Raw genomic sequence first — 16,737 nt, forward strand, 5'->3', positions numbered from 1 at the left:
TGCACCATGTGATGCAAATGATTTGTGTACCCTTGTAGGTCACTAATAATATTATCCCACTACAGTTTCAAAATCTGTTTCATGTAGTATATATACAGAAATGACAAAACGGAAGAAATATGAGGAAGAAAGACGTTTCCTATTACAACAGCTGCTCTCTGTTTTTGTCTGTGGCCGCACATAGCCTGAAACTCATTTGCAAACATAGGTGATCGGTAAGGTAGGTTTATAAAGAGAAATCTAAAATCACAGATGTGTTAGAGCACTTTTACTTTTTTCTTTTTAGGCACTTTTTTTTTGGTTGAGCTCTGAACGTGTTCATCCATGTCTGAAGAAGTTACCTATGCAGATCTAAAATTCCAGGACTCTACCAAGACAGCAAATACCAAGGGACTTGACAAATTTGGGAAAAAAGGTAAGATTTTGCAAGATGGTAGAAGTGGTAATAGCCCTTCATGTTACATATTAATGAGTTAACAGTTTGAACTGAATCATTCAAATGGAATTTTAACTTAAGCCTTCCATTCTATCTAATGGAACCGAAAGTGTCCATACAACATGATTTTAAAGAAATGCTATGTAGATCGTTGTTACACTGTATTATGTAAGGAAAAATGACAAGAAGTAAGTCTGTAAATGTTCAGTACAGAGGCAGCTTTTCAAGTATTTCCAATCTGCTGTTGGGTAAATCCTTGGATGAGAAACCTGGGACCATAGAGGACCAATTGTGTATCTTAATGCAACAGGATGAGAGTTGAATAATCTAAATTTAAATAATAGATAACTGTGTATAAGTCTTGACAATTATATTGTAACTTTCTATTGTTTTTCTTGATTTCTTTTTATATTGCAATCCTTAGAGCTGTATTGCCAGATAGAATTACCACTAGCTACATCTGACCATTGAGCATTATAATACAGCTAGTCAGATTGAGATGTGCTGACACTGTAAAACATATATCAATTCTGAGGAGTTACTAGAAAAATGTAGTTGATTGAATTCATTCCCCCCTTCCTTTTTTTTGACAGGCAGAGTGTACAGTGTGAGAGAGAGACAGAGAGAAAGGTCTTCCTTTTCTGTTGGTTCACCCCACCAATGGCCGCTGCTGCCGGCGTGCTGCTGCCAGTGCACCGCACTGATCCGAAGCCAGGAGCCAGGTGCTTCTCCTGGTCTCCCATATGGGTGCAGGGCCCAATGACCTGGGCCACCCTCCACTGCACTCCCGGGCCATAGCAGAGAGCTGGATTGGAAGAGGAGCAACAGGGACAGAATCCAGCACTCTGACTGGGGCTAGAACCCGGTGTGCCGGTGCCGTAGGCGGAGGATTAGCCTATTGAGCCGTGGCGCCAGCCTGAATTATTTTTATACCAATAATATGTTAAATGACAATATTTTGTATATAGTAAATAAAATATATCAGTAATTCCAAAAAACCCAAAATGATTATAAAAGCTTTTAAAAGCACAGATCAGTGCATTGAACACACACATTTTTACAAATTTCCTATTTTAAACAAATTTATTTATTTGAAAGGAAGACACACAGAGAAAGGGAGAGACACACAGAGATCTTCCACTTGCTGGTTCACTTCCCAAAAGGCCACAACAGCCAGAGCTGGGCCAAGCTGAGCCAGGAGCTCCATCCAGGTCTCCCATGTGGTCTACTGCTCTCCCAGACAACATCATCAGGGAGCTGGATCAGAAGCGGATTTCACTTCTAGAGATTACCTTTTAGGTGCTCTATTAGTTTTCACAGATCAGGGAGAACATATGGTATTTGTCCTTTTGGGACTGGCTTATTTCACTGAGGATGTAGTAGCTGGGACTTGAACTGGTGCCAATATGGGATGCTGGCACTGCATGTGGTGGCTCAACCCATTATGCCATAATGCTGGCCCCACAAATTGTTTTTTTGGGAAAGATGGTATTTTCAAATGACTGGGTTGTGTACAGCTTTTTTTTTCTGCTCTGAGATGAAGCTGTGAAACACAGAACACATGTTATCTAGGAAAGTCATGGCTTGTATGTTTTTCTTTTTTTTATAAGATAATGCTGTGTGTGTCTGTGTGTATATTTCTAATAGAGACAGACAGGCAGAAAGTTCTTTTTTAAAAAATTTATTTGAAAGCCAGAATTACAGAGAGAGGTAGACAGAGAGAGAGAGAGGTCTTCCAATCACTGGTTCACTCCCCAAATGGCCACAATGGCTAGGACTGAGCCGATCCAAAGCCAGGAGCTTTTTCCGGGTCGCCCATGTGCGTACAGGGGCCCAAGGACTTGGGTCATCTTCTACTGCTTTCCCAGGCTATAGCAGAGAGCTGGATCAGAAGTGGAGCAGCCAGGACTAAAACCAGTGCCCATTTGGGATGTGGGCGCTGCAGGCTGGGGCTTTAACCTACTGCACCACAGTGTAGGTTCTGGCACAAAGTCCTTTAAAGGATTTCAGTTAACCATGTACCACATTAGACATATGTCATGTTAAAATTTCCCCTACTTCTTTTGGAGATCTTTTCGCAACTTAATAAAAAAGAAAATGTTAAATCAAATGAGAGGACTCTTTTTTTTTTCTTTTTAAAGATTTACTTATTTATTTGAAAGTCAGAGTTACACAGAGAGAGGAAAGGCAGAGAGACATGTCTTCCATCTGATGGTTCACTCCCCAATTGGCCGCAATGGCCAGAGCTGCGCCGATCCAAAGCCAGGAGCCTCTTCCAGATCTCCCACGTGGGTTCAGGGACCCAAGGACTTGGGCCATCTTCTACTGCTTTCCCAGGCCATAGCAGAGAGCTGGATCGGAAGTGGAGCAGCTGGGACTTGAACCGGCGCCCATATGGGATGCTGGCACAGCAGGCCAGGGCGTCAACCCGCTGCGCCACAGCACTGGCCCCATGAGGGGGCTCTTTAAGAAGAGGTAATGTTGGATACAACATTCAAAACCCCATTGTGCCTGGGAGCTTTGTATTTCTCAGTGCAAATTTAAATCATGGGACAAATAGACCATTTATGCAGGTTTTCAGTTTATACTTCAACAGAACTCTAATCTTAATTTCACTCATAATCCCATGTTTCTCCTTCTATATATTAGCTCTTACATCTTGTCTCCTGGTTGTTTGGTATGCAATCTGCCCTGGAGTATCCATACTTGAAATCAGCATGTTCGAGTTAAAAATAACTTGGGGATAGGCATTTAGCACAGCAGTTAAGATGCCATTTGGAACACCTGTGTTCCATTTCCAAGTGCGTGGTTTTGAGTTTGACTCCACTTCCAATTCCAGCCTCCTGCTAAGTGCACCCTGGGAGGCAACAGGCGATGGCTCAGGTGGTTGGGTCCCTGCTACTCACACTGGGAGACTTGGGTTGAGTTCCCGGTTCCCAGGCATTTGATAAGTAAACCAACAAACACCATCTCTGTCTCTCCCTTCTGTCTCTCTAAATAAATAAACAAATAAAACCATGGGTATGGAGAACACAGATTATTGATGGTGGAATTAGTAGCAGAGAGTGAGAAAAGAATTCTCTTATTAAATTGTCATCCTCCATCTCACTCCCATACACAGGATGTAACCTCTCTGAGACCCTAATTTGGCTATGAATAGAAATTTTAATGTTAGGATTTGAATCCATGTGTCATTAACATTTAAATCTTGAGAAATTATAGATTAATTCTGGGAGCTTTTCCTGTAAGACAAATTTTTCTTGTGGGGCCAGCGTTGTGACATAGCTGCTAAAGCTCTCACCTATGACATGGGCATCCCATAAGGGTTCCGGTTCATGTCCTAGTTGCTCCATTTCCGATCTAGCTCTTGGATAATGGCCTGGAAAAAGCAGCGAAGATTGTCCAAGTGCTTGGGCCCCTACCACCCACGTGTCAGACTCAGATGAAGTTACTAGCTTCGGGTTTTGGCTTGGCCCAGTCCTGGCCATTGAGGCCATCTAGGTAGTGAACTGATGAATGGAAGATCTTACTCTCTCTCTAACTTCGAATTTCAAATAAAATAAAAAAAAATTTAAAGAATATTTTTTTGAAAATAGGAAGTGTTTAAATATTTTACAACATATTCTTTGTTTCCTTGTTTCATTTCTCCTTTTTTAATGACACAAGAGAATGGCAGACAGTAAAATTCACATTACCAGCATTTCTCTTTATGTGCCCCATGACTCTCCTTCCCATTTCTTTTTCTAATAATCTACTTTATTTTAAATTTTTACCAGAAATTCCCCTGAATCTATGTCTTGTTAACTTTTTAAAAAAATATTTATTTATTTGAAAGTCAGAGTTACACACACAGAGGAAGGAGCGAGACAGTGAGAAAGAATGAGAGAGAGCGCGAGCGAGCTAGCGAGTGTGAGCACTCTTCCATTTACTGGCTCTCTCCCCAGTGGCTGTAATGACTGGGGCTGGGCCAGGCCAAAGCCAGGATCCAGGAGCTTCTTCCAGGTCCCCCAAGTGGGTGCAGGGACCCAAGGTCTTGGCTATCTTCCACTGCTTTCCCAGGCACATTAGCAGGGAGCTGGATCAGAAATGAATCAGCCAGGACTTGAACCAGGGTCCATATGGGATGCCAGGGCTGTGGGCTGTGGCTTAACACACTGCACCACAGTGCTGGCCCTCTTGTTAATTTTTAAAATTTTACCTTATCTACTCATTATCCAACATACTCTGTATGATGTAATAGAATAACTTCATATTATGTAATATTTACTTTTTACTCTCTTGCATACTTTACTTAAATGTTTGTTATTTTCTTTGATAATTCCAGTTCTGGTTAAATCCAAATATCTACTCACTCATTGCCCTGCAGTTGAATATTACTGGCAAAAATTACATATGTTTTCAAGCCCAGTTTACGCTCACCTTTCCTCTTACTTTATTCTACACTTTTTCTTTCTACTACCAAAATTTCCACGTCACCATGTCCTCAGGCTTAAATCTCTGCCTTCCTTCCAGAGAATTTAAGAGGCACCTACTGGCCGGCGCCGCGGCTCACTAGGCTAATCCTCCGCCTTGCGGCGCCGGCACACCGGGTTCTAGTCCCGGTTGGGGCGCCGGATTCTGTCCCGGTTGCCCCTCTTCCAGGCCAGCCCTCTGCTGTGGCCAGGGAGTGCAGTGGAGGATGGCCCAGGTGCTTGGGCCCTGCACCCCATGGGAGACCAGGAAAAGCACCTGGCTCCTGGCTCCTGCCATCGGATCAGCGCGGTGCGCTGGCCGCAGCGCGCCGGCCGCGGCGGCCATTGGAGGGTGAACCAGCGGCAAAGGAAGACCTTTCTCTCTGTCTCTCTCTCTCACTGTCCACTCTGCCTGTCAAAAAAAAAAAAAAAAAAAAAAAAGAGGCACCTACTCTTATCAAAACACAGCCCACCCCATTTTGCTCTGAAAAAAAAAAAAGAAAAAAGAAAAAAGAAAAAAAAGAGTCCCTGTGTTCTCACAGATGTTCTGCAATTTCCTCCTTGCCCTTCTGCTGCATTTCCCTCTTGCTTCTCTCTCCTCAGTGCAGCAACATTTTCCACTGCTCCTATTTTATTAAAACACAATCCATTCCTTAACTTGCCATGTAAACCTCTCCACTTAGTGTTCAATTTCTTTGTTAGCTTTTCCAGTTCAACCTTTTGAAAGCATGCTTTTGGCCATTGACTCCCGATGCTTCCCTTCTCAGTCAATGCCATGAGCTTCTGCCCTTGTGCCAAGGAGAGCGGTCTCGTCTGGGTTGCCGGTGGTCTCCTGTTTCATCCCAGTGGCCAGATCTTGGCTGTTCTACTACTTCACTCCCCTGCAACGTTCACAAAGTTGAACGGCCCGTCTTCTTTCGATACTGTGTTCTGGACACACTCTCTGCTGTCATGCTTGCTCTTTCTGCTTTGATCCTTCCCCCATCACATCAAGCGCTGTGTGACGTGGTGCTCCAGGGCCCTGGCTGGGCCCCCTTTTCTTGGGTCGCTCCATCTGCTCTTCTAAGTTGCCTCGTTCAGTCATTTAGCCTCAAACACAATGACTTCCAAATACCTCCTTCTGACCTTTACCTGAGTCTCAAGGCCAGAACACACAAGCGCTGTTTTATATTTCCACATGAAGTTCTAATTTCATTTCACAATAAAAATGGCAACAATATATTTATTTTCCTTCTAAATGGCTTCCTTTCCCCTAGTTATCTCTATCTCTCGAACTGCACATAGAAATACATATTTAAATACAATTACTGAGCATCTGCTATGGACTAGCCCTGTTCTAATTGCCTTAAAATATTAAATTGTTTCACCTCTGATACTTTATAGACTGTTTGCCTGCTTTCATTACCCTATTTCATTTCTTTTTCCTAAATTTTTTATATTTGAAAAGCAGAAAGATAGATGCACACACAGAGACAAAGAACTTTCATCCATTCATTCACTTCCAAAGGGCCCAAGTAGCTGAGGCTGGGGCAGGCTGAGGCCAGGAGATAGGAACTTAGCTCGCATCTCCCATGTTGGGGGCAAGGACTCAAGTACTTGAGCCATCACCTGTTGTCTTCTAGGGTGAGCATGAGCATAAAACTGGAATCAGAAACAGAGCTGGTACTCAAACTGGGCACTCTGATACGGGATGCAGGCACCCCAATCCTCCTACATGCTGAGCAACATGCTGCCCCAATCCATTGCAGAACTGAAACATAAGAGATTAAATAATTTGCCCAAGGTCCCACATGTAAGAAATAGCAGAATCAGCATCAAAACTCAAGCATTCTAGCCTTAGAGACTGTGTTGTACTTTTTAACCCTCAGAGATTCTGCCTATAAATGTGTGTATCTTATCATCTATAACTTTCTGAAGCTAAAAAGGTCATAAATTTGTGCTATAGATTCTAACTTCAAAATGTATTCTTAATCTATCCAATTCCCTAATAATAGTAAATAAAGCTACGATTATCTCTCATGCAGAATATTTTAATAGGTTTCTTACCCCTCTCCCTACTTCCTATACTTCTATTCTTTATTCTCCCAAAATTCATTCTCCATATGCAGTCATAGTGGTTTTTCTTTAAAAAAATATTCAGGGGGTTGGCGCTGTGGTGTAGTGGGTTAAGCCACTGTCCACAGTGTCAGCGTCCCACATGGGCGCTGGTTTGAGTCCGGCTGCTCCACTTCTGATCCAGCTCCCTGCTCTAGCACCTAGGAAAGCAGATGATGGCCCAAGGTCTTGGTCCCCTACCATACATGTGGGAGACCCAGAAGAAACTCCTAGCATTGGCCTAGCCCATCCCTGGCTGTTGAGGCCATCTGAGGAGTTAACCAGCAAATGGAAGATCTCTCTCTGACTTTCCCTTCTCTGTCTGTAGTTCTAGCTTTCAAATAAAATACATTTTTCAAAAAATTCAGTTGTTTTCCATTCCTGATCATTCAAGCGGTTTCTCAAAAAAAAAAAAAAAAATCAAACTTCCTACTCTTGTTTAAAAAGGCTATAATGGCACCAGCATTGTGGCACAGTGGGTTGAGCCACCGCTTGCAATGCTGACCTCCCATATGGGTTCAAGTCCTGGCTTCTCTGCTTCCAGTCCAGCTCCCTGCTACTGTGCCAGGGATGCCACTCCTGTGGGAGACCTGGACTGAGTTCTGGCTTCTGGTTTTGGCTTGCCCAAACCTGGTTGTTGTGGTCTTTTGGGAAGTGAACCTGCGGATGGCAGATCAATTTCTTTCTCCCTCTGTTGCTCTTTCAATTAAAGAAAAATTAAAAAAAAAAGACTATAAACTATTTGCTGTTTTTATCTTTGACCTTCTCTGACTTCATTTCTCACATCTCACTGCATCATCAACCGTAGTACTTCGGCCACTCTGAATTTGTTCTGTTTGCTCCCAAATTAGGGTCTTTGAGCTAGATGTCCTTGCTGCCTGTAATGTTTTTCCCACTGATTTTGGATGTTGTGCCCTGCTGTCCATAAGATCTGAACATTGTTCATAAGATCTTTCCTTTTTTCTCCATTTTATTTAAAAGGTAGTGGGAGAGAGAAAGAGACAGATCTTCCATCCCTATGGTTCACTTTCTAAATGCCTGCAACAAATAGGACTGGGCCAGGCCAAAGCTGGGATGGGAGCTAGAAAGTCAGCCTGGGTCCCCCACCTTGGTGGCAGGTCCCGAAGCACAGGAGCCGGCACTTGCTGCCTCCTGGAGTGTGCATTAGCAGGAAGCTGCAGTGGGAAGTGGGTCCATGACGTGGACTCTAACATGGGTCTAAGCAGCATCTCAGCATTGCACCAAATGTCCATCGCTGAACTATTTTCTGTAACATAACTCAATTTCAAATATCTACACACCATAGCCCAATTTGAGATACCTCTCCCTCCCCCCATCTTACCTATCTCTATTAATTTATTTCCTTTGACAATTAAAATTTATCTTCCCGAAAATAAGGACTTGCATATCTTGCCCACCTCTGTATTTGTTGGCACCCAGAATAGTGTGTAGGGTATAGAAGGTGGTCAGTGGATAACTAATGAGTAATTGAATACATACGTAAATGAGCAACTAGTTCTTGAGAAAGAGAACACTTGAATTTATAATTCTAAGCTTATAGAAGGTCTTGGCCATGTGGTTCTTTCACTGGTAACTCTTTCCAAAGTCTAAAGAAATTATGTTTCTCATTTTATTTGCAATTCACTCTGGACTTCACGATATTATTATACCATCAACAGCAAGATATATGACATAGCTTAGAAATGTAGTATAATTATCATGTTATCCCTGAATTGTATTTCCTTAAAATATCTGATTTTCACATAAGAGGGGACTTTGAAAAGCTCATGGAAAAATGGAATTAAAAATATAAAGGCTTTTTGGTGACAAAATTTTTGAAATTCATGTATGGTTCTTTTCATAATATACATTTCCATGAATTTTTTTGAAGATCCCTCATATGCAATTGTTTTTGCACCAAAATACATTTATCTTGAGCTTTGTAAAAATCTGTTTGAGAGAGACAGAACTTCTACCTGCTGGTTCACTCCCCTACTGCCTGTGACAGCTGGGTCTGGGCTGAGATTGAAGCCAGGAATCAGGAGCTCAATCCAAGTCTCCCACATAGGTGGCAGGGAGCCAATTACTTGAGCTATCACTGCTGCCTCCTGGGGTCTACACTGGCAGGAAGCTGGAGTCAGGAGCCTGAAGTAGGCATTGAACCCAGGTACTGTGATATGGGATACAGGCATCTTAACCACTAAACCAAACACCCAACTCTAAAATAAATTCATCTTTTATTCCATTTTCCAAGAATTTTAAAAGTCCCAATATGGTACTTTAAATCATATAGTGATTTAATAATTCATAATATAAAGTTCATAACTCCTGCCTTTTAGTAGGGAAATAACCTTTTTTTAGGCATCACTGCTTAGCAAAAAAAAGAGAAAACATTCAATAAAAGCTTCTTACTCAGAAGCATGAAACTATACTGAAAAATTTGAATGAGAAAATGAGCTGGGAAGGCGCTTAGAGACATTACAGAGAGATGAACCATTTTGTAGCCAACTCTCCAGCTTATCTGAGGACTACATAAACAAATGGACTTGGGGGTTTGACACACCACAGGTGTCCATTCAAGCAAAGACTCCTCAGGCTGACCTGTCTGCTGCCAGCCACTCACTTTTCCCGCAGTTTTCCCCCCAAATTTGTATGCACAGGATACACCACATCTAGACTGCTTGGCTTTCTCTCCTCCATTTTATAAACAACATCTTTGTTTCTTAGTTTCTTCAATCAGTCTATCTGTTAACACCCTCTCCTGTGGGAGCCAACCTGCACACAACACAACGAACTTGATGTTTTTGACTTATTTTTGATGAATCCTTCAAAAATATTTTAAAAGTGTTCAAGTGTCTAAGGAGTCATGTTCCTTTATGAGGGTCATGTTAGAAAAGAAACACAGTGGAGGAGTGGGTGAATGAGTAATTGAAGTCATGCTGCACACTATCCCCAGGTCTCTGTTAATTTTGCTTTCTACAGCGCCTCCCGCTCCCTCCCGTGTATGGCGTCAAACAACCTTGACTCTGAGTCTTCTGTGCCTTCTGCTGCTCGTTGGATTGGTGGTCTTAGGAATCACGTGTAGGTACTACCCCTATGTGGATGGAAAGGGACAGCACTTAGAATTCTATTAATTTTATTATTTTAAACAATTTGCTTATTTTATCTATTTGCATCTATTTATTTGAAAGGCAGAGACAGCCAGCCAGCCAGCCAACGGTCTCCCATTGCCTGGTTCATTCCCCTAACACCCCAACATCCAGAGCTGGGTCAGGCCAAAGCCAAGGCCTGGAACTCAATTCAAGCTTTACACATGGCTGGCAGGGACCTAACTACCTACTAGAGCTATTACCTGCTGGCTTCCAGGGTGTGCATTTGCAGGAAGCGGAATCAGAAGTGGAGCTGGGAATCTAACTCAGGCCCTTCAACAAGCAGCATTTTAACTGTTGTACCAGATGTTCACCTGAATTTCATTTATTCTTTGATTAGAAGCTTTGTGACAATAATAGGTGATATGCCCATAAGAGGGACTTATTCTGTCTCTCACTCCTGTAGAACAATTACTTTCCAACCCCTTTAATGTTTTTAATACTGTTTCTGGAAAGGAAAGGGTGGCGAGATGGCTGATGGTTCAATTGAGGGTTTAAAATTTTGTATCATCTCTTCTCTCTTTGATCTGGAGTTTACCTAACTTTGAAAATAGAAATGGGAAAATTGAATAAACTACAAAATATCGAAGAAGAACTTCAGAGAAATGTTTCTGTACAACTGCTGAATAACCAGAACTCCTCTGAGAAGATCAGGAACCTGTCCATTGCATTACAAAACGTAGCCACTCGATTATGTCGTGAGCTTTGTAGAAAAGACCCAGGTAATTCTGCACCGCTCTCAGAGTTGTTTGCGAGACATGAACTCAACCTTAAAGTCACTTAAGAAACTTTTCATCATTAGCTAGCAGCCTTTTTGTAGAGAGCCATTATGTTGGGGGAAGGAATTGAATGTAGTTGATGGAAGACTCACTGACATTTCCATATAGTTAAGAAAAAAACAAGCAAAATAGAAAAAGAAATGATAACTTTATAGGCCCTCCAAATGATCAGAATATGACTGTTACACAATGAAACATTAGACAGAGTATACTTTCCCTAATTGATACGGTGGGCACTGACATCAATGGAAGATCAATGAAAGACAGACTTCTTTATTGGTGACCTCAACCCTAAGTTTGAGTCAGTTCTTGATGGCCAAGAGATCATAGAAAGGAAAGAATCTGAATCATTGCCTTTGGAATTGGGGAGAGTTGGTATTCCAAAGCTTCTTTAGGTTTCTGTAGCTATCATAGCCAACATGTACCTTGTGCTCCTGGGGGGATCCCTCCAATATTCAGCAAGTCAGACAGTCAGAGGTGCCCTGGTTGGAAAAGGCAGGATTGATGGAGGTCTGTGGGTGTGAATCTTACTTTACAAAATTTTTCCTGCAATTAGTTTTCTTTGTCCTAAATGAACACAAAGTCTACAAAGGGAGGTTATTCAGATCTTCTAATACAGGAAGATAGACTCGAATCCAAGTGCTTAATTTGAAAGTTTTTTCAAGTAACGTGTAAGGCACATTACAATGGTATTCAGGGATCTAGAAGAGAATTCATTTTCTTTCCCTTTGATGTAAAGCCATGAAGCACAGTATGTTTGGTGAATGTCATGCAGAGTAAAGGAAATAATAATAAAAAGTCAACACAAACCAAATAAAATGAAGTTCTCTTTCCAGAGCACAAATGTAAGCCTTGCCCAGAGAGTTGGATATGGCACAAGGATCACTGTTATCTCCTGCGTGATGATTATCTCACATGGGAAGAGAGTGACAGGTTCTGTTCTGCTCTGAACGCCAGCCTGTTGACGATGAGGAACAAGAGTGAGCTGGTAAGGCCCAGGGCTGTGCCTGAAGGCGAGGAAAGTGTTTGCAGCCTAACTGAGAGGGGCAGGCCTGTGGGGAAGACTGTATTAGCCCATTATGGGTGTGGTTGACCTCAGTTGGAATGTGAAGTGACTGGGACTTTGTTTATCCCTGGATATCACAGCCAAGGGAAATTGTCTAAAACTTTAACGTAGCATCTTTTTTATTTTTAAAGATTTATTTGCTTTTATTTTTTGAAAGCTTTTATTTAATAAATGTAAAGTTCATAGGTACAAGTTGTGGAATATAGCGGTTCTTCCCCCCATACCCGCCCTCCCACCCCTATTCCTGTATTGCCTCCAACTCTCTCTCCCACCCCATTCTTCATTAAGATTCATTTTTTATTATCTTTATATACAGAAGATCAACTCTATACTAAGTAAAAGATTTCAACAGTTTACACTCACACAGATACACAAAATAAAGTACTGTTTGAAGACTATTTTTACCATTAATTCTCATAGTACAACTCATTAAGGACAGAGGCCCTATATGGGGAGCAAGTGTACAGTGACTCCTGTTGTTCATTTAACAATTGACACTCTTATTTATGAGTCATCACCCAAGGCTCTTGTCATGAGCTGCCAAGGCTATGGAAGCCTTTTGAGTCCACAAACTGACATTATTTGGACAGGGCCATAATCAAAGTGGAAGTTCTCTCCTCCCTTCAGAGAAAGGTACCTCCTTCTTTTTTTTTTTTTTTTGACAGGCAGAGTGGACAGTGAGAGAGAGAGACAGAGAGAGAAAGGTCTTCCTTTTGCCGTTGGTTCACCCTCCAATGGCCGCCGCTGCAGCCGGCGCACCGCGCTGATCCTGGCAGGAGCCAGGAGCCAGGTGCTTTTCCTGGTCTCCCATGGGGTGCAGGGCCCAAGCACCTGGGCCATCCTCCACTGCACTCCCTGGCCATAGCAGAGAGCTGGCCTGGAAGAGGGGCAACCGGGACAGAATCCGGCGCCCCAACCGGGACTAGAACCCGGTGTGCCGGCGCCGCAAGGTGGAGGATTAGCCTATTGAGCCACGGCGCCGGCTCCCTCCTTCTTTGATTGTCCCTTCTTTCCACTTGTATCTCATTCACAGAGATCCTTCATGTAGGCCATTCTTTGTCATAGTGTCTTGGCTTTCCATGCCTGAAATGCTCTCATGGGCTTTTTAGCCAGATCTGAATGCCTTAAGGGCTGACTTTGAGGCCAGAGTGCTGTTTAGGGCATTTGTCATTCTATGAGTCTGCTGCTTCCCATGTTGGATCAGTCTCTCCTTTTTAATTCTATCTATTGTTATTAGCAGACACTTGGTCTTATTTATGCAATCCCTTTTCACTTAATCCTATCTATATGATCAATTGCACAATTAATATGATCATTTTAACACCTAAGATGGCATTAGTACCACCCAACTTAACGGGATTTGGAGTCTCATGGCATTCACTTAGTATCTTAACGTCAGTGAAAGAAACATTTTTTGAAAGCACATCAGTGAAATTTTATCAGTTGATGGATAGGTGGGCAGACACAGGGCACCTAGAATCTTCAATCTGTGTGAGCATTTCTAAGTCGGAACTCTGGAGTTAAATCTCAGAACGTAATTTCTGTACCTTCACCTAAAAACAGGACTTCTGGGAGGGCTACCAGTTCCACAAAAACTGCATAGGGGGATATTTCTTGTTTTTGGCATTTTGTGCTTTTAAGTATTTTTTAAAGGCTGAGATAATTAAAAAAACCTTATTATTTTGGCTCCAAGATTCAGGACTGGTTCTGGGTTCTATGCTATAACCACTTTTGTCTGACTTCGCTTCATTTTATTCCCACTCACCTGTTCCTCTTGTGTTTATGGTCATAAACCACCTCCTTTGCCCCTGGACTGAATGTTGATTAGACACTTGAGTCCAGAAGCTTGAGAACTTTTCATTGGTCCTAAGTAAGGTTATGCAAGGGTAGGTATTTTCTCTTTGTGACATAGGAAATTATATTGTAAAAATACTGAAATCTTACAATAAGGACCACTTTCATTTTTTAAATGGTTCTGAAAAGTATTGCAATGTAAAAAATGTTATCTTAAAACAGTAATTTGTAAGAATTTACATTGTAAGGTAATGTCCAAAAATGAGACTTTTAAATTTGCTTAAAAATTTTTTATTTGAGAGGAGGGAGGTAGGTAGGTAGAGAGGGAAGGAGAGAGAGAGAAAAAGAGAAAAAAAGAAAATGCACCTCTCCACTGGTTCACTCCACAAATGCCCACAACGACCAGGGCTGAGTCAGGCCAAAGCTGGAGCTGGAGTGTGATTCAGGTTCCCGTGTGAGTGGTGGGGATGTAACTACTTGAGTCATCACTGCTGCCTCCCAGGGCACACATTAGCAGGAAGCTGTCGTGGGGAGCTGGAGCCAAGATTTAAACCTAGGCAGATGTCGCTCCCCCTCTTCGTGGAGGAGCAACACAGGACCCTGCGCTGTTCTTTCGTCTGCTCGGCCCTCCCCGGGTTTGCTGCTGGTTCTTCCCGGGTTGGCTACTATCCCTTCCACCTCCGTGGAAGGGCAGTTCCCCCTGGCCACATTCCCCACTTCCGCAGGGGAGCGGCACACCGCCGGCCGGTTCTCTCGGGGGCTGCACGGGTTCCCTTAGATGTTCCCCATAGATGTTCCTGGTGCATGCCGTCTCTCTCCTCCTTTATAGTCCTCCTCCGCCAATCCCAACTCGGCTGCCCACACGCCGAGTACGCTGCTCTCCTCCAATCAGGAGCAAGTCCTACAGTTTATTGGTTGAACTGGAGGCAGCTGTGCGGAAGCTGTTTACTTCTCTCCCAGCGCCATATTGTGGGAGAGCAGATGCATAGAATAAGTCTTAATTCCAGTAACTTAGTCTAGTCCGAATTGCTCCCCACAGGCAGAGGTCCCAGGCGGTGTCTTACCTGCTGAGCCAGAATTCGCTCCCTCAGATTTTTAATCAGATCATCTTTATTTCCTGTAGGAATTTATAAGATCCAAGGAATTATTTCACTATTGGTTGGGATTATTTCCTAGAAAAGATTATAAACTCTCAGAGAAAATTGAGAATTTGGTTTTCCCTTCTGCCAGGTAAGTCTATTCTTGTTGGATTTTACATAGTTGGGTTTGTGCATAGATATTTTCCTCAAGAGTCTTGTAGATTACAATGAAAACCAGCTTCAGATGAAAATTCATCTTTAAAGAACCTTTTCTTATTAAGCTCTTTGATGTATTTAAACGTGTAGAAAGTTTGCCACAGATGTCGTGTCATTGTTTTGACAAGTCACTAATGAAATTATGGTAGCCAAATTAAGGATACTTCCTGTAAATCATGCTTTTCTCTAATTATGGAAGACAGCAATATTCACTGGACTCTAAGAAGTACTTCATATTGTACTAAATTCTGGGATTCAAAGATGAATGAAAGATTGATTCATCCCTGAATTTACTTAACCATCAATTACATGAGCAGACTGAGTAATGCTAGAGATAAAAAGAATATAGCGTGGTAAATACTTAAAGTCAGAATAACCTAAAATAAATCTTACCTTTGGAATTTTTGTTATAGCTGATAGTTGAAATGGGCATTTTTAACATAATAAATGCATTCAATTTTATTTGTCAGCTTAACATATGTAAGTTATCATATTAAAAGTAAGATACACATAAAGGCACAGATAAGTTATGAAGGTATGCATAAAGATATGCCACTGTACACTAATCCAAGCCTGGAATAGCTACAGTCATTTCAGACTAATGGGGCTTTAGGTTGGGGAAAACTACAAGGAATACAGAGATTACCTAAGGACAAAGCAGACAGTTCTCCAAAAAGATAAACAATCTTTACTAGGTACACAACAAAAAACATCAAGTTACATTAGGCAAAAATTCATAAAACTGCAAGAAAAAAATTCAGACATACCAGTGGTAATCAGTATAAATAAATACCACAGTGGAAATACTGAACCAGGAATAATCTGTATTTAGCAATATATGACCATACAGGGAAGATACTTAACATGAGACAGAAAAAATGAGATCATTTCAAGTGGTGGCAATCACAAGAATAGACAATGGACAAAGGAAAGAAAAGGAAACATCTTAGGGAAGCAGCCTGCTGCACCCACCGTTCATTCCCAAGAGAACTCATGATTAATCTGAAGGCGAAACACATTCCTGTGATCCAGAGAAGGAGTCCAGAGAGTCACACTCCTAGGGCTGAGCAGCCAGGCAATTTATGAAATGGGCATTTAAAAATTTTTTTTAAACTTTTATTTAATAAATATAAATTTCCAAAGAATGTTTGGATTATAGCGGCTTTTCCCCTGATAACCTCCCTCCCACCGGCAACCATCCCATCTCCCACTCCCTCTCCCATCCCGTTCTTCATCATGATTAATTTTAAATTATCTTTATATATAGAAGATCAACTTAGTATATACTAAGTAAATATTTCAACAGTTTGCACCCACACAGATACACAAAGTACTAGTTTTACCATTTATTCGCACAGTACCACACATTAAGGACAGAGATCCTACATGAGGAGCAGGTGCACAGTGACTCCCGTTGTTGATTTAACAATTGACACTCTTATTTATGACATCAGTAATCACCTGAGGCTCTTGTCATGAGCTGCCAAGGCTATGGAAGCCTCTTGAGTTCACAGACTCTGACCTTATTTAGACAACGCCATAATCAAAGTGGGAAATGGGCATTTTTAAATAAAACATTTGGAGACCAATGGGGAGAATTTGAAAGAATAAAAATGAACTTCGGCTTGGTACATAAAAAACCATTTGCTGTGCAATTTTTTGGTGAACTGGTA

General features: G+C 41.9%; 1 protein-coding gene across 9 annotated transcripts in view; it reads left to right on the forward strand.

Moving 5' to 3' along the window:
• The window catches only part of CLEC12A (C-type lectin domain family 12 member A), a 21,650-nt gene continuing 4,913 nt past the window's right edge, over positions 1 to 16,737 (forward strand). The window contains exons 1-5 of one of the 9 annotated variants that reach the window (XM_089303848.1): positions 1 to 415; positions 9,964 to 10,066; positions 10,664 to 10,852; positions 11,746 to 11,897; positions 14,893 to 14,999. In XM_089303848.1, the coding sequence (XP_089159974.1) occupies positions 10,687 to 10,852; positions 11,746 to 11,897; positions 14,893 to 14,999 (425 nt within the window). In that variant the 5' untranslated portion in view covers positions 1 to 415; positions 9,964 to 10,066; positions 10,664 to 10,686. Of the gene's footprint in view, positions 416 to 9,937; positions 10,067 to 10,663; positions 10,853 to 11,745; positions 11,898 to 14,892; positions 15,000 to 16,737 lie in introns of all 9 variants that reach the window. The other 8 variants (XM_089303847.1, XM_002712815.6, XM_089303855.1 and 5 more) reach the window with 8 other exon arrangements.

The sequence above is a fragment of the Oryctolagus cuniculus genome, chromosome 9 (assembly GCF_051225735.1).
Source record: "Oryctolagus cuniculus isolate XC-2025 breed Fujian yellow rabbit chromosome 9, ASM5122573v1, whole genome shotgun sequence".
Taxonomy (NCBI): Eukaryota; Metazoa; Chordata; class Mammalia; order Lagomorpha; family Leporidae; genus Oryctolagus; species Oryctolagus cuniculus.